Genomic DNA, 27,776 nt, shown 5'->3' on the forward strand with positions numbered 1-27,776 from the left:
CCGTGCCTGCTGCACCCGTTCACTGCCGCTCGGCAATGCCGAGCCGCAGTGAACAGAATACCTCCAAGTCTTTCCACACATCAGAACAAAGCTGTCCCGAAATGTGTTACAGGACAAATCGGGACTGTCCTGCATAAATCAGGAGAGTTAGGAGGTATGTGACTTGTGCTATTTACTATGTTAGCTGCCTGTATTGTTGCAATTCTTTTATGCTAATTAGCACTTCTGTGTTATCTGGTTTATGTATTATTACTGTATTCATGTAACATTACTATAACATTTTTTGTTTGTATTGATGTACCCTTGCTGTACAGCGCTGCACAATCAGTATATACTGTATGAATAAACAATGATGATGATGAAGAACTGTAAATGTACCTGGATTTGTGTGTGACATCTAAGAAGTTGACTAGGTGACGGGGCTGATTGCTGTGGTCCATAGATATATAATTGTATAGGTGTATTGTGTATTCTGCTCGTTCGCAGTTTTTAGACATAACATTACAGCTCTGCGCCCAGAATAAAAGGATAATAAATGGATAAGGCTTACCAACGGGCCACATCCCTATAGCACATGTCAACGTGCACGTGTAAAACAAGGGAGATTAATTAGTTTCAGTCATAAGTAAAATCATATCATTAAATATGTGCAATACAATGCAAAACCTTGAGACTCACTAAGAAACCTGCCAATCTCGGATAAAGAAACCATAACAGCCCCCAGTCTGACTTTAATGTGGCCATTTAATTCCAGGACATTTGCACTTCTTACAAGAGTTCCACAGTTCCCCCCTTGCTTACTGCACTGGTATCGGTGTTATAAATAATATGTTCTGTTTCTGACATGATTGTAAGGGGATTTTATTTTTCTGTATTTGCACAGAATATAATTAATCAGCACCCAACACTGTGTTTGTAAATAGGTTTGTCAAGCTCTGAACCAAGGTTTTTACAACGCAACCTCCTTTGTCCTTAGACATATTGGTCCTTGAATAATTCACATTCCAGGAACAAACGCTGCAGCATCGGTCTGTGTTCTATTATCACTAAATCTTAAACAGAAATGCGCAGTTCACTGCCTCTGGGTAACACGGTCCAGGGCAGGTTGGATATTTTCATTGCTATTATGCAAGCGGAATACAGTAGCCAGTTTTTTGTTGGTTTCTTTTCAAAGGCGCCGGATTCATCTATTCCTCCTTGGTCTAACGTGCACAACAATAGGTTATTCAGAGGCTTTTGGGAGGCCTGGTCCCTGGAGACCTTCTTCTTCTGCAGCCTGTTTTTTTTAAATCAAATAAGGAGATTGCAGATAGCAGAGTTTGGGTTGATTTGAAGCCTCTACTGATATTTGCTTTGACTGATATAAATCCTCTCCTATTATTTCTTATTTTCTTATTGTGCTTGATAGGTAATTGCCTCATTAGTATTATGCGGCAAAGCTGCTGCGTCTACAACTCAATTACAAAAAGAAACATAAACTTTTAGGTTTTTCAGCAATATCGCAGGAAAGAAAATAGCAATACGCATATTCTCCATAAATCGGCTACTTTCTAGAGATCTAGTTGTAAAGTTCTTCAGACAACTAATTAGTTTCGATCCCGTGGACGTGTACTGTGCAACAGTCATCATCATTTATTTATATAGCACCACCGATTCCGCAGCGCTGTACAGAGAACTCACTCACATCAGTCCCTGTCGCATTGGGGCTTACTGTCTAAATTCCCTAACATACACACACACAGACACAGACACAGACTAGTGGTAACTTTGTCAGTAGCCAATTAACAGTATGTATTTTACAGTCTTTATAGCCATATTTTAATTACAGATGTTCACTGACCCCTGTGTTTTGGCTTTGGTTTTGGTTTTGGATCTGGATTAACTTCGTGTTTTGGTTTTGGCAAAAATGCCCTCATGTGTTGGATCCTTTTTTTTTTTTCCTTCTCTAAAATCCATATTTTTATTCTAAAATCACATAATTTGGCTCTTTTTTTGTTCCTACATTATTATTAACCTCAATAACATTAATTTCCAGTCATTTCCAGTCAATTTTTGTCAAGTGACAAGAACACTGCTCAGTGGCGGATCCGGGGGGGGGCGATCGGGGCATTCGTCCCCCTAACAGCAAAAAGCTAGGTCCCAGCCGCCGAGCAAAACGTGAGGGGCGGGGATAAGCGCGAACTGGGGGGCGGGGCTAAATGTGGGCCGGCCAATCAGAGTGGCCCCAGTTGGCACTCAAAACGGGAGGGGGCGGGGCCAATCGCAGGCGAAAGGCGGGGTTTAACACGGGCCAGCCAATCAGAGTAAAGGAGGGGCGTGATTATGCAAAATCGCCCCCCCTAAACATAAAGTCTAGGTCCACCCCTGACACTGCTACCCCTGTTTCTGTGTGAGCAATGTCACTGAGCAATGGCACTGGAGACTGGAGAGTGACAAGAACACTGCTACCCCTGTTTCTGTGTGAGCAATGGCACTGAGCAATGTCACTGGAGACTGGAGAGTGATAAGAACACTGCTACCCCTGTTTCTGTATGAGCAATGGCACTGAGCAATGTCACTGGAGAATGGAGAGTGACAAGAACACTGCTACCCCTGTTTCTGTGTGAGCAATGGCACTGATCAATGTCACTGGAGACTGGAGAGTGACAAGAACACTGCTACCCCTGTTTCTGTGTGAGCAATGGCACTGAGTAATGTCACTGGAGACTGGAGAATGACAAGAACACTGCTACCCCTGTTTCTGTGTGAGCAATGTCACTGGAGAATGGAGAGTGACAAGAACACTGCTCTCTATGTTTCTGTGTGAGCAATGGCACTGATCAATGTCACTGGAGACTGGAGAGTGACAAGAACACTGCTACCCCTGTGTCTGTGTGAGCAATGTCACTGGAGAATGGAGAGTGACAAGAACACTGCTCTCTATGTTTCTGTGTGAGCAATGGCACTGATCAATGTCACTGGAGACTGGAGAGTGACAAGAACACTGCTACCCCTGTGTCTGTGTGAGCAATGGCACTGATCAATGTCACTTGAGACTGGAGAGTGACAAGAACACTGCTACCCCTGTTTCTGTGTGAGCAATGGCACTGAGTAATGTCACTGGAGACTGGAGAATGACAAGAACACTGCTACCCCTGTTTCTGTGTGAGCAATGGCACTGAGCAATGTCACTGGAGACTGGAGAGTGACAAGAACACTGCTACCCCTGTTTCTGTGTGAGCAATGACGCTGGATCTCCTGTGGAGGGAGGTACTTATGGAATCCAAAACCCACGAGATCCAACAACACGAAAGTACCGAGCCGGCTTGCAAGCCTACTTGGATCCCCTAGCATCTCTAATTTTAATACATATTTAATCATTTTTTTATATATTTAATACATTTCTCCCACCAGTAGCTTCATAACTTCAATTGTTATTCCGCCACCTCTTAGATTGTGTTTGGCACACTTGGGCTCAGTCATCTTTGCCTTCTTTACATTGTCATTGTATGTTGTTTTATAAGCGCCTGTAGGTTTTCATATAATTATATTTTGTTTATGAATTGTTGGGAAGTTGTGTATATTCCCTTTGAATTCCAGCGGGCAGCTGTTAAAAGTGAAGTACTATTTGGATTTCACATCTTTTGTTACATTGCATGTTGTTTGTTTGTACCATGATCCTCTCCATGTACATGAGTAATATGTCAGCGCTTTAAAAATAAAAGATAATATTTACAAAGCTTGATCGGCTGGTGGATGAGAACTATGATCCAGCAAGCCACAGAATCAGGGGCGTAACAATAGAGACGGGAACGTCATGGCCAGGCCACTACCCAAATTTTGCTATTGGGCGCAGCAAGCACTCATCCGCCTCTGCATGGAAACCTACTTGCTTTAGTAAAACCACCCCAAGATCCAAATTGCAGCATGATGAAACATGAGTATAAGAAACTATTTGCACGATCATATCTGTGCAGGGGCAAATGCAGGATTTGTAGAGGGGGGTTTCCACACCACGCCGCCAGTGGGTGTGACCAGCATGCATGGGGGCGTGGCTATAATATTAGACAGTGCTTGGATGCTCTCCAACTCTTCCTATCCCCATAATATACACGGACAATGCTTTGTGCACTACTGTTAGGTGCACGCTGCTCTGCCATTATAAGCAGAGCCATGTGAAGTGGGGGCAGGGTCCAGCCACCTCAATTATACAGTGCCCCAGACTTGGAGGGGGGTTTCCAGGCACAAGAAACCCCCTGGTTTGCCTATGCTTTGGGTCTGTACAAAGTGTGACACAAATGTGAGATTTCTTTTATGGGTGCTACGTGCTGTCTTCACACTCGAGCTTTAATAGATCACGTCCCACAATTAAAACATTGATTCAGCCGTCTGACCTCCAGTAATTCGGGATTTCAGCTGAGTCTCTCACTCCACAATCTGAAGGTCAGTCTGTTCTGTAGACAGACAACAACTAAGATATGCGTTATAATTTCCTGCGGGGTGAATTGATCAAAATTCATCATTTGATCTCCATCTAGTGCAGCCCTGTCTGCATTTCCTATTGAAGTCCGCTATTGATTCCTGCTGTCAGACAGTCATATTTGCCTGACATGTAAAATCTGCACAACGATTTGGTTTTTTAATATTAACGTTTGGTTATCACAAACCAGCAAACACAAAGCTCAAAACAGAACTTTCCTTATACCAATAAGGCAATAGTATCAAATACAAAGTAACAAATATATAATGTAAACATTCCGGGAACTTGATAGAACCAAAGATATTTGTTGTAAGGTTACAAAATAGCATTCCTTTCTGTGCAAGCACAGTATTCTGCCTCTAAGCACACAGCGTTAACACTACAGGCTGAACAGAAGCAATTACCTTCTCTAAGGTGCGCAGAAAGGTGCATCCAATTCCAATCAGACATTCACAAGTGTGAATATTACAAGATGCTGTTTCAATATACAGCAACTTGCCTTTCAGATGTATTCTGCTCTTCAAAGCAGAATACATCAAAGCTTCATGTAAGTGGAATCTATTTACCTTTGAAAGGAACAAATAGTTAAGATTCTACCCAAAGGAGAGACTGATACAGTGCTACAAATGAGCGGAAGGGGGTTTGGGTAAAGACAACAAAACGTGTAAGTGGTGTTGATTAGTTGTTTGCTGATATGAAGAAGGGTGGCGTGCAGGCGTAAGCATAGAGCGGTATGAGGGCGCACACTGTGTCTCTGTGCTCTCTGGTATATGCATGAAAAACGAGCATGGTGGCTGAGTGGTTAGCACTTACTCCTCACTGTATTGGGGTCATGAGTTCAATTCCCAACCATGGCCTTATCTGTGTGGAGTTTGTATGTTCTCCTCATGTTTGCGTGGGTTTCCTCCGGGTGCTCCGGTTTCCTCCCACACTCCAAAAACATATTGGTAGGTTAAGTGGCTGCTATCAAATTGATCCTAGTCTCTCCCTCTATGTCTGTATGTGTGTGTGTGTGTGTGTGTGTGTGTTAGGGAAGTTAGACTGTAAGCTCCAATGGGGCAGGGACTGATGTGAGTGAGTTCTCTGTATTGCGGAATTAGTGGCGCTATATAAATAAATGGTGATGATGATGAGACATGTAAATTTGGACACAAAGTGCAGTTTGCTGTATAGGATCTTTACTTTTGTGCATGAGTAAAAAGCACTAATTAATGTTGTGGCTACACATAGTCGCATACAACCACTTGCGGCCCCTTGCAATTAAATAGGGGGAAAGTCTGTAAGTGTAGCCAAAATACGTTATAGGCAGTTTGGCGCAAATGCGACTTTTGTAGGCTGAGGCTGAGATGCACATGCGCCTGTTGACTACTTTGATGCACATGCGCCTGTTGACCTCTTTGATGCACATGCGCCTGTTGACCACTTTGATGCACATGCGCCTGTTGACCACTTTGATGCACATGCGCCTGTTGACCACTTTGATGCTTCCGGCATACCCATGTAAAATGGGTCTATTTTTCGATGCAATTTTTCATCTGCGTTGTAGAGGGAAATCGTGCGCAACTCTACACAAGGTCCTAAGTAAATAACTAATTATTCCAAAGTGGACAGGTTCTGCTTAACAGCTAACCGCTGATTTTAACTGCCAGGAGCGTCTGGAAGAAATGGGTGTATTGCATAGGCAAACTGAGGGGGGGGGTCCTAGTGCCTGGAAACCCCCCTCCCAGCCTGGGGTACTGTATGCTTGAGGTGGCTGGACCCTGCCCCAGGACCAGCCACTTTGCAGCTTGTGTGCAGATCGTTTCTGTCTGCACTGTTCACAACCATCTCTCACCAACAAGTATTGAAAGCAGCAAGAACAGGTAGGAGAGAGCCGGACAGTCTGTCAATTGTTCTGGCACACTCAGTCGGGACTTTGTCCTGATTGTAGGGACAGTTGGGAGGTATGTCTGCTTCATACAGCTCTGCTCCAAAAGGGAGAGCTGTGTGCACCTAACAGTAGTGCACGCAGCATTGCCCGTGTATATGATGGGGATAGGAAGAGTTGGAGAGCAGCCAAGAACTGTCTAAAATTATAGTCACGCCCCAAAGCATGCTAGCCACGCCCACTGGTGGTGTGCCATGGAAACCCCTCTCTACAAATCCTGGGTTTGCCCCTGTATTGGGTGACATCGAAGCCACTTATGAGTAGCGCCCCTTGAGCCTGTTTCTACACTTTCAATGAATGGGGGCTTGTTATGATGATTCCATTCAAAGTGGGCAATCAGCCTACCCATAATGCATTGCTGTGGTTCTCTACTAGGTTTATAAGTAGGTTAACCAGTTGGATGTATGAACTAAGCCTCTTACTGAGGTTATAAGAACCGGACCACATGCACGTAAGTGCTAGATAAGACCCCTACGCCAACACTGTCTGCGTTCTGTTTGTTTGGTGCAGAGTCCCAGCCCACTACAATCCTCGCCCTCAGGGGCGGGCTGGGCCAGGGGGCAGGGGGGCCGCTCAGTCTGACGCCCCCCCCCCCTCCCCCGGAGATACAATATTTTCTAAATATTGCCGGCACAATATTATCACAATATACGTGATACGGCCGCATCAGCGCACAGGCGATGCGGCTGCGCCATGCGGCCGCCTGTGCGCCCCCCGGGCTGAACATTGCCAGTCCGCGCCTGCTCGCCCTTCATTTTCAAAGCTCTTTAAATGCGTTTATGCCAAAGAGAGAGAAATGATGACATAAAAAGGTGAGTTATGGCAGCTCGAGAGCCATAACTTCAGTGAGTAATGTTATTTAAATACATGCATCTTAGCACTTAAAGATTACTAGTTATTTTTCTGAAATATTCATCTACATTAAGAAAATCTTGTTATTGTCAGCAGTATTCAAATTCGCCAAACAGATGCGGTATATGTGCGTACTGTCACTCCGGTGATTCATTGCTCTTCTGTATAGGAAAAGATATGATAATGTTAATCCTAAAAATGATTGAGCTTTTAGTGGCCTTTCACAGTATATGAGCGTCAAAGCAGATATTGAAGTTATTTATTTAATATCAGCGTGAGACGCCGTCTTAGCTAAGAACCGTCCTTGTTGCAAAAAACCTTCTGTTAACAGACAATATAGATCCTCCCCCTCCAACTGGCTAAAGGGAAATCATTTAGACTTTATTGTTTTATCTTATTATGGAGAGTGTTTTTGCTAATGTTCTTTTTGATGCTCGCAGTCTCCCGATGAGCGTTTGACTGACGCTCCACAATAAAACGGCAGGGAGTGTCCATTTACTTGTAGCCTAGCTTACACTGATGCAGCCTGTTGATTGTATGTAGCGGAAAAACCTGAAAATATGGTCATTTATTTTGCAATAGAGATGAATATTGGTGATGTTTATATTTTAATATTTTAACACACCACTGGTTTTCACCAGGGACCTCCCTGGGAGGTCACGGCCCTCCCAGGGAGCTACCAGCGAGATGGGAGATAAACTATTGTGGTCGTACAGGCAGAGGTCAAAACCGTGTGGACAAGTGAGGTGCCAGACAGAAGACGAAGCGGAGTCAGAGGCCAGAGGTCAAAACCAGAGGAGAATCCAAAGCGGGGTCAGGACAAGCCGTGTCGGTACAACGGCAGTCAGTCAGGATACAGAGGAAGTTGCTGAGGTGCTGGAACATAGGAGACCTAGTTATTCTGACACCATAGTGGTGCCAGAGTCTAACATATATACAGGTAAGTCCTCCCTCATTGGTGGACATGGGGGGCGGCGGTCAGTCACGCTGACAGGAAGCCGGGGAGCGTGTCCCATTGTTGAGGCAACGGGCGCACATGCGCACAAGGTCCGGTTGGAGGGAGCGTCCCGTTGCCTAGCAATGGGGCGCCCCGGAAGAGGAGAGCAGCGTCCGTCCCCGTTGAGATAGGAGACGCGGGGATGGCGTCTGATAGCATAGAATTCCCCTTAAGGTTAACCTCTCTTGCAAGTTGAAAAATTCAGGGGTCTTTTTATCAAGTAGGGGAAAGCCTTTGACTGAATTTTGCACCGGATTTCGGGCTTCTCCCTCTGGATGATGGCTTCCCCCAGCTGTCGCCAACAATCGCTGATGCCAGATCTGTCCAGCAAAGTCTATCGCGAACAGCGGTACAACTACTGCTGCTAACCTCCTATATCTACCGTCATCTCAGGTTGGCAACAATACACAAGAAACTATGTAAGATAAAGTATTTTTTCTCATTTTTTAAAAAATTTAACTTCTAATAATTATTATTCTTTCAAATGATTTTGCGATTGGAATAGATAGAAAATCATCACTTTAGCAGGGTCTTGCTAAATAGACCCCTATAATAGTGATATGCAGAGTTAACAGAGTACTCCTGAACCACTATTTTAGGCCCAATCTTATATAATTATTATTAATATTATTATTATTAATTATAGGTCACCCCAGATTCCGTAGCATCAAACAATTAGACAACTACAGAAAAGACATAACTAATACAAAGAGCAAGATCACAAATACATGAAAACTGTAGGGGCTCGCAAAGAATGTAGCAAAAGACATAACAAGGACATGTGAGGGAGACGGACAGTAGACCGACACGAGAGACAACAGGGTGAGAGGACTCTGTCCTTCAGAGCTTACATTCTATATTACAGTTCCACAAATCCTGGCCTTGAGCAATTAGTTCAATGAGCTGTTGGTGTGGGCTGTCCTGTGGGCCGAAGCTTCTGTGGCAGCAATCTCATGTGATTATTTAGAGCCAATGGCAAAGCTGGCAACTTCCTAGAGTTTGACAATGCCGTGGAACGTTTCTCAGGAGCAGAGTGAGTGTGTTTCTGCCGCTATGTTGGATGTTGAAGCACTCATTAATACTCATGATTTTTTTTTTACCTGCCCAGTCAAATAGAAGATAATATGCATAGAAAAATGCATTTAGTTCTATATTTTGTGGAAGAAGGAAATCTATGTGACTTAAAGTTTATTTAGTCTATCCTTTCCACCTGTTGGCTCTTTGAAATTCCAATTCTTATGTATCAAGTTTGAGATATGGGCTTTTCAGAGAGAAGAGGTACTAACCAGTTTACTCTCCATAAACATCAGCAACGTGTTATGAAGTTTAATTTCAGTGCTGCAGTAAAGTAATATATGCAACATAATAAGATATTTCTTGTGCGTCCTTCTATCCCTGTACTGCAAACTCTGTGCAACTTTGAGAACAGTTGCACAGAGGGTTGGAGTAGCCCTTTAATTAAGGCCTAAGAAGAGCACAAAGGCCCTTTATAAAAGTTTTTACAAACTTGATGCTGCACTTTTCACTAACAAATCCTCTTTGCAATCCCTGAGCAGCCATCGAAGGTCAGCAACTATGTTTTGTAAACAACTCGACCATACTATTAAATATAACCACATACGGATTTCAGATAGAAAAGGTCGGCTCTGCAGTGGAGGCTAAATTGATTCCAGGATCAGACAGTGCAGGGAAAGGATGCTATTATACTGCTCAACTAGTGGGATCTCTGTAACTGCACTAAATGATTTGTATGTGCCAGGACAGCAAGAGCCTACTCAGCCCATGAGACTTTTGGGAAAATCATCGGTCCCAAAACAAATGACAGTCCAATTACTGAGACGGCAACAAGAGAAATAATTATACTGCAACTTTAGTTGTAAATAGGAAAAGTATCAACATTTTGCATAATTAAATTGTATTTTATGGCAGTGTTAAAATGATGTCCACTCCAAAGACCATTTGCTGAAATTTGTAATAAAAACAAAACATGAATGGATTGTTAATAATGTAAATATAATATGTACATAATGAGGAACATTTAAGAAACTGATGCACAAGTAACTGTGCCATAAAAAGGTGCTGTAAGCCATAGCAAACACATTAACTTTCATTATCTAAACTAGAAAAATGACAGGTAGCATCTAGTTGTTTTTTATGAGTTACACAGATTTGGGGACGGTTTTTATAATATCCTCCAATTTATATGTGTGTTTTACGGGTCATGATGGCATACCTCCCAAAATTTGGGTAGACAGCATCGGGATAGTGGTATGGCCATGGTCCTCAAGGGGTGGAGTCATGCCCACTGGGGGCATGACCACTGCCGGTGGCATGCCTAGTGCTTTTGGTGTACTAGGCTGCCTCCCTCTCCCCTTCAAACCCCTACATTGCAGTGCGCACCAGTGCGCTTATCACCTGTTCACTGCTACTCTGCCATGCAGAGCAGCAATAAACATAATGCCTCCCAACTTTACCACCAAGCAGGACAAAGCTGTTCTTTTCGGGATGGTGGGACAGAGCACTCAAATCGAGACTCTCCCGCCTAAACTGAGGTGATGGAATGGAACTAAGAATGCAGTAAAACCAAGTCAGAACAGAAGGTGAGCTCATGGTCAATGTCAGGACAGAAGCTGAGGACATGGCCAATGTCAGGACAGAAGGTGAGCTCATGGTCAATGTTAGGACAGAAGGTGAGCTCATGGTCAATGTCAGGACAGAAGCTGAGGACATGGCCAATGTCAGGATAGAAGGTGAGCTCTTGGTCAATGTTAGGACAGAAGGTGAGCACATGGGCAAAGTCAGGACAGAAGGCGAGGACATGGTCAATGTCAGGACAAAAGGAGAGGACATGGTCAATGTCAAGATAGAAGATGAGGACATAGTCAATGTCAGGACAGAAGATGAGATAATGTTCAATGTCGGGACAGAAAATGAGAACATGTTCAATGTCGGTACAGAAAGCAAGCACATAGCTATTGTCAGGACAGAAGGTGAATACATAGCCAATGTCAGAACAGAAGGTGAGGATATGGTCAATATCAGGACCAAAGGTGAGAATATGGTCAATGTCAGGATAGAAGATGAGGACTTAGTCAAGGCCACAATAGAAGATGAGGACATGGTCAATGTCAGGACAGAAGCTGAGGACATGGCCAATGTCAGGACAGAAGGTGAGCTCATGGTCAATGTTAGGACAGAAGGTGAGCTCATGGTCAATGTCAGGACAGAAGCTGAGGACATGGCCAATGTCAGGACAGAAGGTGAGCTCTTGGTCAATGTTAGGACAGAAGGTGAGCACATGGGCAAAGTCAGGACAGAAGGCGAGGACATGGTCAATGTCAGGACAAAAGGAGAGGACATGGTCAATGTCAAGATAGAAGATGAGGACATAGTCAATGTCAGGACAGAAGATGAGATAATGTTCAATGTCGGGACAGAAGATGAGAACATGTTCAATGTCGGTACAGAAAGCAAGCACATAGCTATTGTCAGGACAGAAGGTGAATACATAGCCAATGTCAGAACAGAAGGTGAGGATATGGTCAATATCAGGACCAAAGGTGAGAATATGGTCAATGTCAGGATAGAAGATGAGGACTTAGTCAAGGCCACAATAGAAGATGAGGACATGGTCAATGACAGAACAAAAGATAAGCTCATGGACAATGTCAGGATAGAAGGTGAGGGCATTGCAAGCCTCTTCCACCGTCACTAGAGAACTGATGTTATATGAATTCTATAAGTGCTCTGACCTCTGAGTGTCCTATTGGCTGCAGTGATGTCATGTGACATTACAATGCCAATAGGACGTGACCAGCAACTTAACCCTGTTACACTCTGTAGAACAATAGTACCCTGTAATTGCTTTCCTAGGCAGATTAACGCTACTTAATATAGCTGTTGGTTTTAATCTGCTGGGAAATAAAATACAGCTGATTAAACATGTTGCACGTCTGTTGCCTAGGGCTGAGATATTTATAATCACTCTTTTTACGGAAATAAATCCTATAAGAAGCCAAGAATTATTTCTATTTGTACATTGTGGGTTTTATTTAGAGATAGGAGCAATGCAAAATAAAACATAGAAAACTAGCTCCTGGACAAGTCATGTTGCAATGTTAGGAGCGCAAATGCAGTTATTGCTTTGCGTGCAGGCAAAATACTGGGTGCTTTTTACATGTAGCGCACAAATACAGGGCAGATTTATTTTTACATTACAATTTAGAGTTGAGCTAGGACCAACTCTAAATCTGTAATCACATTTGAAATGTGCACCCATCCCCCACATCCAAATAAGGCTGTTCCTTATAGGTTTTGTGCTGTTTACGTCTTATTTATAAAATGCCAGCATAAGACATCGCCCTGTAAGTCGGGAAGCACTAGTTACATTTATCAGAAAAATGACACGTCTTACACAAGTGTGTCGCTATTCCAAAGCTAAACAATGAAAGCCGTTTAATCCGTTCAGTGGGAGGCATTGGCAAACTGGATTGAACTATTTAACTCTCAGAGATGTCTTGACGGACTTATTACTGTCAACGTTCTGAAGCCTGCGTCATACGTCACTGCAAGAAAAACAACTATTTATTTTGAACACATGTGGTTAGCTTTGTTGCATTCTCATAATCAAAGAGAAAAAAATTCAGCAAACATGAACGTGCAACATAGACGAAAAGAAAACTTTTTTTTTTTCTTTTTTTGATACAGTTTGAAAAAGAAGTATCAAAAATGTTTTGAAATGTGCAATAATGTATATAGCTGGACACTGCTGAAATCAGAGCACACACGTGCGCGTCATTAGCGACCGCGATAATAAGATGATCTAGTTGGTTAGTCTGGTCGCCAATTCAAGAACTGTTGGCAGGAATACTGTTAGTTCACTATACGGGCAACGGGACTGGACACCACCTCATTTTTATGACATGATCAGGGGCAAACGCAGGATTTGTAGAGGGGGGTTTCCACACCACGCCGCCAGTGGGCGTGACCAGCATGCATGGGGGCGTGGCTAAAATTATAGACAGTGCTTGGCTGCTCTCCAACTCTTCCTATCCCCATAATATACATGGGCAATGCTGCGTGCTCTACCGTTAGATGCACGCATCTCTCCCTTTTCAAGCAGAGCCGTGTGAAGCGGGAGTAGCCACCTCAATTATACAGTACCCTAGGCTTGGAGGGGGTTTTCCGGGCACTAGGAAACCCCCTTTGGTTTGCCTATGATAATGACATGTAAATAACTGGACTCTTTCTCTCTCTCTGTCTCTCTCTCTCTCTCTCTCTCTCTCTCTCTCTTTATATATATATATATATATATATATATATATATATATATATATATTATATATACATACTGTGTATATATAAAATTTTAAGCCTTTCGAGGAAACAAGTTTCCATTTCGTCTCTGATAGTCCATTCAGTGTTGTAACTGATGTATTTTCCTGGCGTTTGATCTGCAGTATGGGGAGAATACACAGGAGAATGTGAATCACTTGCTGAACAGATATTTGGATGAAATTACTGTAATTCAGCTGTGCTCGTGTCGGTCTCGGCAGATCTATACAGACACATCATCCAACGTTGCTGGGTAATTAACAATTTAAATCACTTTGGATTCCAGGAATTTTTTTTATTATTGAAATTCTGCAGGAATGAATTTTTTTTTTTTTTATTGTACTACACTATAATAATGTCTGATTCAATTACAAAGCGAAGTGAATGAGGAGGCAGTATCCCAGCTGTTTAGATATTTTACAAATCATTACATTGGGGACATTTGTTGAATCTCATCCACCACTAATCGGGTACAAAAAACCTCACCCACAGTGTAATAAGTAGTTGATTTGTTTTTTTGATCGTCTATTTTACAAATAAGTGCAAAAAAAGGAGCAAATTTGCTCTTCGACAAACCGTGTTGCAATGCAATTGGTGCAAAGGTATATTTTAGTTTTGTCTTCCCCACCCCCATGCAGTGCAATATGGTTTAACCAAGGTGCAAATTTGCTCCTTATTTTTGCTTTACTCCTAACTGTACACTATATTTTCAAAACAGGTACAAATTGGAAAGAGGGCCCTAGCCTAAGAACTTGCAATCTAAAGGCTAGGCAAAACATGAGAGAGGGACTGTTTAGTTGGCGTAGAAGAGATGGAGAGAGGGGCTGGTGATGAATAAGGGGTTAAGCCATAGTTGGCGCGTGGTAGATATGTAGGAGAGTATTTGGGGACCGGAAATTGACGTAAGAAGCAGCGCAGTGATAGGCTTAGTAAGCGCTAGTGCTTTGAATTTGATTCTATAAGAAGCCAGTGCAGTGACTGGCACAGATCGGAACATATGTGGAGCCGCTAGAGGTGTGAGTAAGTCTGACAGCGGCACTGAGTACAGGCTGGAAAGGAGACCGGTTAAGAGGAGATTACAGAAACTGATGCAGGGTATTATGAGACCGGATTAGTTGTTTGATGGAATCCTGTGCAAAAAGAAGATTGCAACTTCTGACACTAATAAAGGTTCTGAAAAAGCAAAACAAAATCTCTTGTAGAGCAGACATAGGAGGATATATATTACAATATACATAAAGTTGAGGACTGGTTTGGCTACAGAACATTATTGTACTTCATTTTTTAATAAATTACTCTTATTAGTCGGTATTACTAATAAAGAGGGCAACATAAACCAACCAGTGATACATTTACATTTATTATCTAACTTGTGCAAAAACCATTGAAACGGATGTCTGGTTGCTAGGTTACTGCCCATTTACAGCATGTTAATAAATAACCCCTATTTTATCTTGGTGCATCCCAGGTAATGATGATAATGCAACATACGTACTCAGATATTTCCTTCCACATAGGGGTGGTTGATATCCTCAAGATTTCCTACAAGAAGAGCTAAACTATTTTTTCTTTATATTTAATGTTTTGTCATTAATGCCTATATTATTACCAGGTGACATTATTTTATTTTTTTTCTGTGCGTTCTTTTTAGAATGTATATTCCACAGAGGTATTGAATGTATCCTGCAGTGTCTTGTGCAGGGCCGGATTAAAGGAACGGAGGCTCCTGGGCTAATGGGGCCCCCATCCCCCTGTGAGGCCCCCATGAGAGTGCCCCCCCCCCCCTGTGAGCTGCCCGACGCCCCCCCCCCCACCCCAAGCGCTTACCTATTTCTGTTATCCTGTCAATGTAGTCTTTCCATGTCGCTCTGTAAGCTCCTTACTGAGGGGATTTCGTGAGAGTGAGACTCACGAGATCTCCTCAGTAAGGAGATTACTGAGCGCCGCGGTAGGACTACAGTGATAGTGCTCGGCAGCATTGATCGGCCGGCAGTGTCCACACCCCTGCACCGATCAATAATGCCGCTGAGCACTTTCAAGGGCCCCCTGAATGCCCGAGGCCCCTGGGCTGTAGCCCAGTTAGACCTCAGGTTAAACCGGCCCTGGTCTTGTGTAGTAGAGCAGAACAGACCTACACCCGAATTCATCAGCGCACTCATCTTAAGATCCGCTCCTTGTTGAATTCGGACAGACACAATCTATGTTTCTCCTGCCTCTCAGTAGCAATACAACCCCCCCCCCCCCCCCTGTAAGCGGCTCTGTTATTCCAGCATTCATTCAATTGCCTACCGCTTTTGACCCACTCAAACTCATCCCTGACTTACACTCATCCTTTATATGTGATCATTTACATAATTTTTGCATGAATTGCCCATTTATTTACAAATGAAATAAACCATTGAAGAGAACTTACCGGCAACCAATACTTTAGACGTCCGACTAATAATCGCACCAACCCCATCCAAAGACGCTTCACACTGGTAGGAGCCCTCGTCTGGCCGGTGATGTCGTGAATGTACCACAGTCTGTATTACGAGGGAGCCGTTGACCAGCTGTTGCCGTCGGTCATCTATTGCTAGGTTCAGGTAAACTCCATCTTTTTTCCACTTGATCATGGGAGACCCCCGATCTGAGGCGGCTGAGCAGTTTAGAACCACAGAGCTCCCACGCATGGTGACCACATCTAACGGCTCAGAGATGAACCACAGGGAGGTGAAACTTGTAACTGGAGAACCTAGAACAGCAAGGAGAAGAGGGTGAGATGGTGTCATTGGCTCATAACTCTTTATATAATTATTCACAACATTGTTACTTGCTTTGCAACAGTTTAATAGGAAAACAATTCCTTTGTATTTATGCTAAATGATCACAGATCTAACAATATTTGGAACTATCTGGGAAAGCATCAAATAAACATTTGTCTGGTGTAATAGTTCCCAACTCCTGGTCCACAAGTATCTCAATCTGGGTCACCAACCGTCACTAAATCGACTGACAGTCAATACAATTTAAAAAAAACTCCAGTAGGTAAGAAAATAACAGAGATTCATAATAAAATGATTACCTCTAGGAGTACTAAAATTCACATAGCATTCTCCACGCATATTGGACCTGATTCATTACATTGTGATACAATGCATGGGGCACAAATTAGTTTATTATTTTGCACGTAAGGGAATTACTGGCAGTTTTTTTTAGTTCTGTTACTATTTTTACTTTTAATATGTTTTGCAATTACATAAATAATGTGTCAGTAAACCTTTTTGATGGTGCTGTCAGTAAAATTTAATAAAACTGGATTTATTCCGTAATAAACATTTTGAAAGGTTGGCCACAAACCGTTTATGTTTCGAGGATAACCTTTGTCATGCATATGTGAAATAATCTGTGACTGAATCCCAGTTAACAGCCTCTTTACACAAAATATTACATATTGTGGGTATATAAGGGACAGAAACCCTAATTAGCTAAATAACCAGCTAATTAGCTGGTTACAAAAAAAAAAGCAATCCCATTTTTGCAGGAAAGGGCTGCTTTTTTTGTTCTTGATGTCAAAAGGAGTGTTGTTTACAGAGCAGAATGTGGGTAAAGTTGGTGAAGGGTGTGGCTGAGCAGAGGGCATTGTGGGTAAGATGGATTGGGACATGGCCAATAGTGTCTAGACATGCAAAAAGTAGCTTGATTTACAATTTCTCATCTCTTTATGCTTTCAAAGGCTAGTTTGTGTACGTTTTAGGTGGCAGCTATATCCCCAAGACCTTAACATTATTTACAATGAATCCGTTGACTACACACATTGGTGGCAGCCATTTTGAGGCAATAGAATGCAGCCTATCAATTCACTGAGAGCCAATAACATTACTGAGGTATGAGATTCAAAATGGCTGCCTCCGCTCTGTGTGCAATTCATGACAAATTGCAGAGCTATGCTGGCCAACAAAATGGTTCTTCGAGTGCAGTAAAACTACAAGCCCCAGCATACCTTGGCAGCTATTGGGTGGTAAAGCATGCTGGGAATTGTAGTTTCACAACACCTGGAGAGCCACAGGCTGTCCAGGACTGTTCTAGATTCAAAGAGAGTCATATTTTAATATTTACTCCCCTCTAGCTTGTTTTCAATAGTCATGGACAGTAAGTATATATATATATATATATATATATATATATATATATATGTATATATACATTTTTCTTGTTTAACATCGGCATATTGCAAGATATTGTGCTCTTAGCCAGAGAAATAATTCAGTATATCTGCAAATATTGCTGACAGGAACTCTGCGAGGTCCACCGAAGCCAACTAATGTTGTTATAATCCCATTCGCAGCTTCTTCTTAACATATTGCAGCCAGAAGAATTACATAAACATGTGTAATTGCCTTTCCAGACTCCTTTAAGTACAGCAACGGCACATTATTTCCACACATTTTATGTCCTACCACGGTGCTGTTTGTTTCACGTACAAGACACCTGCTTCCTTAGAGGCTATTTAGTAATGTAATAAACTAATTTGTACTTTAGACTAACACTTTAATCTTTTCTGTTCCCTTCCCTCCCAACCAAGAGAACACTTTAAACATTTGCATGTATTAGCATAATGGCACAATAATTAAACAGTGCTTTTGGAGGGACAATGAAAGCACTTCAATCAATCTTAATCATTCACAGCAGGGAGGTAAAAAAAAAAAAACCCCACTGCCTTTACTTATTGGAGAATCTTAATAGATACAAACACGTCCACCTAGCCTGTATGCGGCTGATTTATACCTATCATCAAGGCACAGAGAGCCTGAAATTACAAACAGACAAATAAATAAATATCAATTATTCCACAGAAAAACAATGCAGTCTGTACTGCATGGGTATTTACTTCTGTTGTCTACTTGTTTTTCTCCTCACTTCCAATTAGAATAGACAAAATAGGGAGCGTATGTGGTGTCGGAATTAGTGGCACGTGGTCTCAGTTAGGTTCGTGGCTGTACCAGAGATCCTGACAAATTACTTCTAGATTGTGTTGGCGTTTTGTTCCTGCTAAAGTCCCAGGTTTGTCAAATGCTGTTACCTGTGATGTGGCTTCGCTGCATTTTTTTACCATCTGTCTAACATCCTTTATGGTGATTTTGGAGTTTATTTGCCTCATTTAGTGATAGGAGCAAAGCAAGAAAAAGAAGCAAGTTTGCACCTTGGTAAAACCATGTTCGACTGCAGGGGTGGAGAGGTTAACAGATTTAGAGCTGACATGAGGTTGCTTCCTAGCTCTAACACTATAATTGCAGTGTACAAACAAAGCCATCCAGTATTTGTGTGCTGTATGCAAAAGTAGCCAGGATTCTCTCTGCATGCAAAATAAATAAATGCGTTTACACCCCTTGCATTGCAGCATGGTTTGTCCCGGAGCAAATTTTACGCCTTTTCCTTTTTTAAACTAACGTTAACCTAATTTTAAAATGGACTTGTCATCTTCACACAATATTCTGCTTGCTGAACCATAAGTGCCTACTTTCGCCTAATCACAGCCCTGCCCCCCCCCCCCTCCCCCAGCTGTGCTCAGCAGATTTTTGGGGCATCACAAAGAAGGGGCAGAGGAATGGTGACTTGATTTGCAGTGCATTGCACCAGTGCGGCCCAGGCCCGCCCACCATACAAGAAGATTGGGTGGGATCTGGGAGAGTGGCCTTTACTTTTGGGAAAACACTCCAGAATTCTGGAGTCTCTCGGACATTCCAGGAGAGTAGAAAGTATGCGCTGAACCAGTGTGTAGTCTATCAGTTCGCTATAAGTCAGTGACTACACTGGGACGACACTGCCTAACATTCATGAGCCTTGACTTATAATCATGACTTACTAGTTCCTACTGAACTGATAGGCTACATGAATATTGGTTCATCCCATGTCTTGGTTTTAAGCATAGCCGAATTAAGAGGGAGGACCCATGCACAACTCTCTCAGGCCCCCCCTGACCAGGCACTGTATGGTTCTTGGCTACCGGCCCCACCGCTGGGACCAGCCACCCTTCTGCTCTGTGTATACACCTCCTCCCTACCCTATGTGTGTCTGTCAATGACAATACGTCACATGGGATGTGATCCACATGACAGACGCACCAACCCATGTCTATAGGCTGAAAGACAGTGTGAGGGAAGTGGGGGGTGTCTTAATGTAATGAGGTTGGGTGGTGGGCTACTAATTTAACGGAGTGTGGGTGGGGGCCAGTCATTTGGTAGGTACTATTCATTTTTTATGGGGTATTAAATTTAATAGTGGGCTCTATTGATTTAAGGTGGGACTTTTAATTTGATGCTGGTGCGGTTTCCGGGCTATTAATTGAATGTAGGAGTGAGTTGGGGAGAATGAGGGCTATTTATAAAATGTGAATATGATTTATCTAATGTTGGGGATGGTTGTGGTAAATAACTATATGCATGGAACATAAATGCTATTAATTTATTGCCAGGGCTGTTTGGGGGGAGGGAAATTGGATTATTTATTAAATTGCAAAGCTATTAATTTAATAATTGGGGCTGGTTGCAGGGAGGGAGTTTTAATTATTAAACATGGGTGTTTTTTATTTAATGCTGGGGCTGGTTGGATACGTCTAAATTTCTTTTACCTGTCTTTTTTTCCAAATAGGACCCACAACATTCCAGGATCCAGACAAGCAGCAACCGATCTACAGACACCAGCAGCCACAGGTGGTGAAAGTGACAAGAACAGGTAGGAGAGAGCAGGACAGTCTGCCAACTGTCCCGAATCTGGTGGGGCAGTTGCAAATTTGGGTGACTGTTTCGCTTAATCCGGATTTGGTCTGACAACATGGACAGTTGGGAGGTATGCCCCGCTTCACACTTTACTGCTCTGAAGGCAGAGCTGCGTGCAACTAACAGTAGTGCACACAGTATTACTTGTGTATGTGTCTAAAATGATAGCCAGATCACACCATTGCCCCCCCCCCCCCCCCCTTCCCTGTCTTTAGTGCCCCCAAAGCCTTAAAATAGCTCTGGGTGTAAGTATGTCCTTTGCCAGTTAATAAAAGACCAGAAATAAAGACCACTTTTAGACCCCTCATATAGCCTACACATTAACGTTATCCAGGGGCAAACGCAGGATTTGTAGAGGGGGGTTTCCACACCACACCGCCAGTGGGTGTGACCAACATGCATGGGGGCGTAGCTATAATATTAGACAGTGCTTGGCTACTCTCCAACTCTTCCTATCCCCATAATATACATGGGCAATGCTCATTGCACTACTGTTAGGTGCACACAGCTCTCCCTTTTCAAGCAGAGCCGTGTGAAGCGGGGGCAAGGTCCAGCCACCTCAATTACACAGTGCTCCAGACTTGGAGGGGGATTTCTAGGCACTAGAAACCCCCCCCCCCCCACGGTTTGCCTACTATGTTATCATATAGTGGAAGATATTTAAGACTTCCTCCGGCCTCGCTCAGAACGCAACAAGGAAAACACATGCTGGTGAACATTTATTTAAAATCTATATAGCGCAAATCCATAGCATCACACCTAAAATGTGTATTTTGAGTTGAATAAATCTGAGCTGACAGCCCTGCAAGTAATTGAAAGTGACAAATCATCCCCCAAAAAAGCACAATTTATTGATTTTCTATTTTATTGGTAAGATGCTGAGCTGGGCATTCTCCAAAGCCTCCCCGGCGCTCACTCTCGGTGAATACTAGATTTTCCTTCCCCTTGGCTATCCCTAAAGTGAGAACACAATATGAATAAAACACTAGACGAGGATAACAATCACAATACACCTTTTTCTTTTTGCATTTCTGAAATATACAAGACAAAAATAAAACAACTTTACAAAAACATGCCTTAAATGCAAACTATACTGCACATTATCCCTATATGAGAGAACAAGATAATAGTACTGAAATAATTATATAAAAGCTGAGCACACGACTCTTTCCAAAGCACTCAGATTTAAACAACAATTCTTTGCACTCATCCTAAGCGTGATGATTAGAACCGTGAATTACTCTGATGAACTCGTGTGCTTTTAACTTTAATACAAGTCCTTTAATAATAATAAAGATCCTTTGAAAAAGTGGAGATGTTGCCTATAGCAACCAATCAGATTCTAGCTGTCATTTTGTAGAATGCACCAAATAAATGAAAGCTAGGATCTGATTGGTTGCTATAGGCAACATCTCCACTTTTCCATACCCGCAGTTTAGTAAATCTAGCCCTTTGTCTTAACACCATCCACATGTCACGATGAACAGAATTAGTGTCTTTGAAATTTCTGCTGAACACGCATCGAAGTGTAAAGCTACCATACGTCAATCCTCGTGCTCTAATATGCTGTCAATGGAAAGCACAGCAAGAATAATACAAATCCTCTCCTCTCATTATTTCCAAATTGTCCCTCCTTTGAATCTTTGTGTAAAAAGTTTTCCCATGGGCTCAGGGGTGGTTGTCCTACTTTTCCGCCTGTAGAAGCCGTCCATCGCATCATGTTGTTCCCTCCTTTTCCATCCTTCCCGGTAACTCTTGTGTATGGTGAAAGTTACTGCACAGCGCCGTGTGACACACATAACAATCACCTGCGCTTCCTCCTGCGCTCGCCATTTTAGAAAAGTGATGACATAGGGTTTACACTAACATTCACAGACTGCACACAGGAATGTATTTTGCACAAACTCCCTAAGCAATGTGTTTAATTAGGAAAATGCACTACATTTAGAACTAAGGGGCCACAGGCCCGAAAAGTAATGCCTTGAAACCTTTCTAAATAAACAGTGGTTGGTGCATACGTTTTGGGCATCCCCTCGGGGAGGATTTCTTGAAATTTGTGAGTCTCCTGGATGATACAGGAGCGTTATCAAGTATGGGTTAAGAAAGGGGCCACTCCCTCGAAATGTACCTCCCTAATTAACAAAACTCCTTGGAGTTCCTGTGTGTAGTCTTAGCACTTTTCTCTGTTCGATCAGACAGCGGATAGGTGTTATCCGTGTCTAGTTTGCAAAGTGATTACAGCCTCCTTACCAACTTTTTACTCCTCCGGGAGACCTCAGAAGGGAGGGGAAGTGTGCGGCGAAAAATTATGCGACGTTGTGGAGGTTTCCAAGAATACAGGAGACTGGCCTGCCCTCCCGGGAGTCCAGGAGACCTACCTGGAAAATGGGAGCCTCTCGGACATTTACGAGGTAGTGGGCAAGTATGGATTACAGCAGACCCAGGTGAGTGAGGATACTTCCTCTGTCCTCCTGATACTTCTATTTGGGCTTCCAGTCTCCATGTTCCTTATACAATGATTGAGGAGCATGGTCACTGGCTCCACATAAAGAGGTCCAGGGACAGGATGGTAACCAATAGACGGTGAAAACCTCCCCGTCCTTAGAATTCTGCCACTTTAGGCAACATTCTAACCTCGTCTCAAGGCAGGATCAGCCCTGCTCCCAGAACAGTCTGTGTTATAAGAGTAGATTTATCAAACCTTCTAAAAGGGAAAGTGGAGATGTTGCCTATAGCAACCAATCAGATTCTAGCTATCATTTTCCAGAGTGTACTAGATAAATGATAGCTAGAGTCTGATTGGTTGCTATAGACAACAACTCCATTTTTACTTTTAGAAGGTTTGATACATCTACCCCATAAGGCTTTGTAAGTCTGCTGAAGAAAAACAGCAGCATTTTATAAGAAATCCTAACTGTTCTTTTTATAACCATTTGAAACATTGAAAGGTTTACACAAAAAGTAGGATAACTTTCACATTGAAATATTTATATTTAAGAAATCAAACAATTTAATTTTGCAGCAACCAGATCATGCCACCTAGTCGGACCATAAAATCTGCTGCTTTAGGGTATGGCCTTTCATCATCATCATCATCATCACCATTTATTTATATAGCGCCACTAATTCCGCAGCGCTGTACAAAGAACTCACTCACATCAGTCCCTGCCCCATTGGGGCTTACAGTCTAAATTCCCTAATACACACACACACACACACACACATACAGACACGGGTCAATTTTGATAGCAGCCAATTAACCTACCAGTATGTTTTTGGAATGTGGGAGGAAACCGGAGCACCCGGAGGGAACCCACGCAAACACGGGGAGAACATACAAACTCCTCACAGATAAGGCCATGGATGGGAATTGAACTAATTACCCCAGTGCTGTAAGGCAGAAGTGCTAACCACTACGCCACCGTGCGGCCTTTGTGGCTGTTTCCCATATACAGCCCCGTAAAAAAGTGATATCTTTCATATATGTTAAACTTACGCCCATGCCCCCCTTCCGTCCATGGAATTGTAGTCTGTCGTAAGGGTCCTTTGCGCTCGAAGATGAACTGGACGTTGCTGCGTTTACTGGCGTATGGTCTGTTTCTGGACATGCACAGAGCGATTTTACGGCACATACTGGCATGTACGTTCCTTAATGAATCAGGACAAAAAGTGAAAAGCTTAGATAAACGAGGAATGTCTAATATATTCATAAGACGTTCACATGGCCGTGGATCATGCAGCATGTAAGCACATAACTCCCCGGCACGCAATAATCTATTGAAAATGGAGCATAAAACTGAATCACAACTTGTCTATAAATTTAAATGCTGGGAAATAACAAGTAACGGACTTGTGTATGATTTAATAAGCCGAGCGTCAAATGAAAAACACTGCTGGCCGTACACTATTCTAATATGTGGCTACTTTTAGGCTTAACTATCATTTCTGCAAGGAAAGTAGTGTCCGGAGCTGTCTAAGTAATACATCTCTCTGCGATGTGAGAGAGACAAGACTTGTGGTAAGAAGCCGTTTGGAGCTGTTAAACGCGCCCTCCGAGACACAACAAAGAGGAAAGATTAGCAGCCGGTTACTACAGTAGATCTGAGCCTTATTATCATTTTATTTATGTTTATATCAACAGTAAATTTCCCACAAGAAGCTCAGAGTATTGGAAAAAAATGAAGGCTGAAAAAAAAAAGAAAATCCCCTAAGTCATTAGTGTCTGCGTAAATCTACTGAGAGCAAAACGAGGAACTTATATCCAGACTTAGAGAACCATAAACAGGGAGAAGGTGAAACGTTCACCACCCTAACTTTAAAGACACCCTCATGGCCCCTGCATCATCCTGGACGTTGCCTAAATAGCAGACGTGCCTACTCTCCCGGAAATCCTGGGAGGCTCACGAATTTTGGGGAGTCCTCACGGACTCCCGGAAGAGTAGCCAAAATTCATGGCATTGAATGGTGGGGGAAGGGCTTAATTGTGCCATTAAACCCCACCCCCGCTATTCAATGCTGTGAATTTCTGCATTTTATAGTGTGGACGGGGCGCGCCCCCTCCTACCCCCTATCACGTGACTTCTCCCCGGGGAAAAGTTCTGAAAGTTGGCATGTATGCTTCCAGGACTCTGTACCACCTGGGCCCCTGCACCATCATTGGCCCACCTAGGCCTCTCTACATCACGGCCTCAGTATCCTGCCGACCTCTGAACCAAAGTGAACTACACTCTGCCTATTGCCCCATTTTCTCCAATTGTCTCTTATTACCCCCTACTTGTAGAATGTAAGCTCTCATGAACAGGGTCCTCCACCCTAAATCTCATGTCTGTACTCTCTGTCTCGTGTCCCCCCACTCTCCGTCTCCTGTCTCTCCACTCTCCGTCTCGTGTCCCCCCCAGGGGCGGATCTAGAAAAATGCTGTACCCGGGGCGATTTAGGGGGGAGCGATTTAGGCCCCACCCCTTTCTAACATCTTAGGCTGCCGACGGCTGCACACTATGTGACAGGCAGGGACAGTGTGCTGCCCGGCTGCTCCCCCCCCCTTGGATCCGCCACTGGTCCCCCCCACTCTCCATCTCGTGTCCACCCCACTCTCCGTCTCTTGTCTCCCCACTCTCCGTCTCGCGTCTCCCCACTCTCCATCTCCTGTCTCCCCACTCTTCGTCTGCTGTCTCCACACTCTCCTTGCGTCACCCCACTCTCAGTCTCGCGTCCCCCCACTACCTGACTCGCGTCTCCCCACTCTCCTTCTTCCTCTCTGCCCTTGTTTTGCCTTCTGCTGAATTGTTTCTATATGCCATGTGACTTGTTCTACTAATTATATCCGTGCATTTATTATTCTGTTTTTCTGTTCCCATTGTTTCTATCTGTATGTACTTATGCAATCTTACAATATTGATGTATGTTCTAACCCCCCAAGGACAGTGCTGCGGAATCCTTGTGGCACCTTATAAATAAAATATAATAATAATTATAAATATACCATACCCGCTAAACCCTCGCATCCATCCACTTTGCCCCATACGTTCACCCCATGCACTCTTGCCCCATTTGCACCTACTTACTCGCTCCTTCTAGAATGTAAGCTTTGGTGCGATAAAACATGATCGTGGGAGCGTACACACTAATGCAATATCTTACCAAATGGTTGTTTATCGTGTGATCGGCGCGATAATTGGATGAAGAACCTGTAGTATGTACCCAGCTGTTGTTATTCTGAACAACGAGTTAAGTGACAATGTTAATGTTTTGCGTAAACTGCAGTAATAAAAACAACCGTGTTGACTGATGTCTGAGGTGGGTTGGATATAAATTAATTAGCTGCCACTAATGATTAGAAATGGTTAGACTCACTGGGACTGACAATAGCGAGTACTCAGTAAAGTTATCTATGCCTCTAATCTCTGTTGATATCAATCTGGAAAAACACGAGGAAGGACAGTATACGGCACTAAATTTAGGTATTCCAATGCCAGGTTTAAACTTTAAATTTAATGATTTCCGAAGCAACAAAACTTTATGAACATTCTCTGGCGAAATAAATAACTTTTTTTAAGAGCCTTTGAAGAACATTGTTATATAGTACATAAAGAAACCTCAGCAGCATATACATTAAAGATAAATTTGATACATAAGTCTCAGAACACAAAATAAAAACAAATATAATCATGTATCAAAACCAGCTCCATGCCGTAGTAAACAACATTGCATAACAATAAATCGACCACATATTGCTGTAGCTGTCTGTTCCTGATACAATGATGAAATGCTAATAGTCTGAATATCTGTTAACAACGGAGATTAGTCAGCTACAAATAAAAGAAAACATTCTATTTTTTTGTTTTATTTTATTACATGTAACGTCTCTAGAAAACAAAACATTACTGTGTGTGCTGTATTTTATTTATGTATTTCAATAGGAGCAAAATTTGGAATTTTCAAAAACAAAGGAATGTATAACAAATATCCTTCACAAATATGTCAACTCTGTGAATGTATTGAGAGGCCAAGGCTAAGAAATCGCGCAGGATCAATAACTGTGTGCCTTTGTCTAAAGTCAATTTAAAATAAATGGTTATGCTGAGTTCATTTTTAATGATTGAATACTGATAGGCATCATATGTCATATTAATGTCTCGGAGGACAAGTGTGGACAAAGTATAATCAGGTTTGATAGCTTAAATATAACCCAGTGCTCTTTATAATGTACAGGAGAATATGATATTGGGAATTGTCCTAGTTTTATGCATTTATTAGCTAGTCTGCACTTGAGGAGTGTTATTAACGATTCTACGCTGAAGCTGAAACTCTACCACGTATTATGTTAATATACCATGCCGTGAAATAGATTTATATTCAGAGCGGGCATTCAGTTATTATTATTGCTTCATTTATTTTTATTTGAAGGCTCATTCACACATAGGGATTGATCAAACCTTTTAAACAGGAAAAGTGGAGGCGTTGCCCATAGCAACCAATCAGATTCTAGCTGTCATTATTTTTAGAATGTACTTGATTAATGACAGCTAGAATCTGAATGGTTGCTATGGACAACTCCAGTGTTCCTTTTTAGAAGGTTTGCTAAATCTACGTTTAATGTGCTGGGAAAATAGATAAAACACACGAAAACTAAAGCGTATTTTAGATGTGGCTAAGTCATTTGTTTTTAATACGTGTTTCATGTGGTTGTCATGGGCTGAGATGTTACCAGTACAAACTATTGTACTGACAGCGCGCATTAATACAAGAGAAATGTTAAAAATAGTGTTTCCAATTTAGAATGCAATAGTGGGGACAAGGCAATAAGAAACCATTCATCCCAATTTTAATGCGGTTTTCAGAAGTTAGCGGCTGAAAAGCCTGATAACGGTGGATATGAGTGAACAAGCCCAAAGATAGTATATGAATACTGTTTTTTGACATTCATCGCCATGCAGTTACATACCTACT

The 27,776-nt window shown here is 42.6% G+C and overlaps 1 protein-coding gene across 2 annotated transcripts in view; it reads right to left on the bottom strand.

The window, feature by feature from the left end:
• Positions 1–27,776, bottom strand: part of DCC (DCC netrin 1 receptor) — a 605,048-nt gene that overhangs the window by 377,954 nt on the left and 199,318 nt on the right. For both annotated transcript variants that reach the window (XM_075185502.1, XM_075185492.1), the window contains exon 2: positions 15,983–16,303. In XM_075185502.1, coding sequence (XP_075041603.1) covers positions 15,983–16,303 — 321 coding nt within the window. The remainder of the gene's footprint in view (positions 1–15,982; positions 16,304–27,776) is intronic.

The sequence above is a fragment of the Mixophyes fleayi genome, chromosome 1 (assembly GCF_038048845.1).
Source record: "Mixophyes fleayi isolate aMixFle1 chromosome 1, aMixFle1.hap1, whole genome shotgun sequence".
Lineage (NCBI taxonomy): Eukaryota > Metazoa > Chordata > Amphibia > Anura > Limnodynastidae > Mixophyes > Mixophyes fleayi.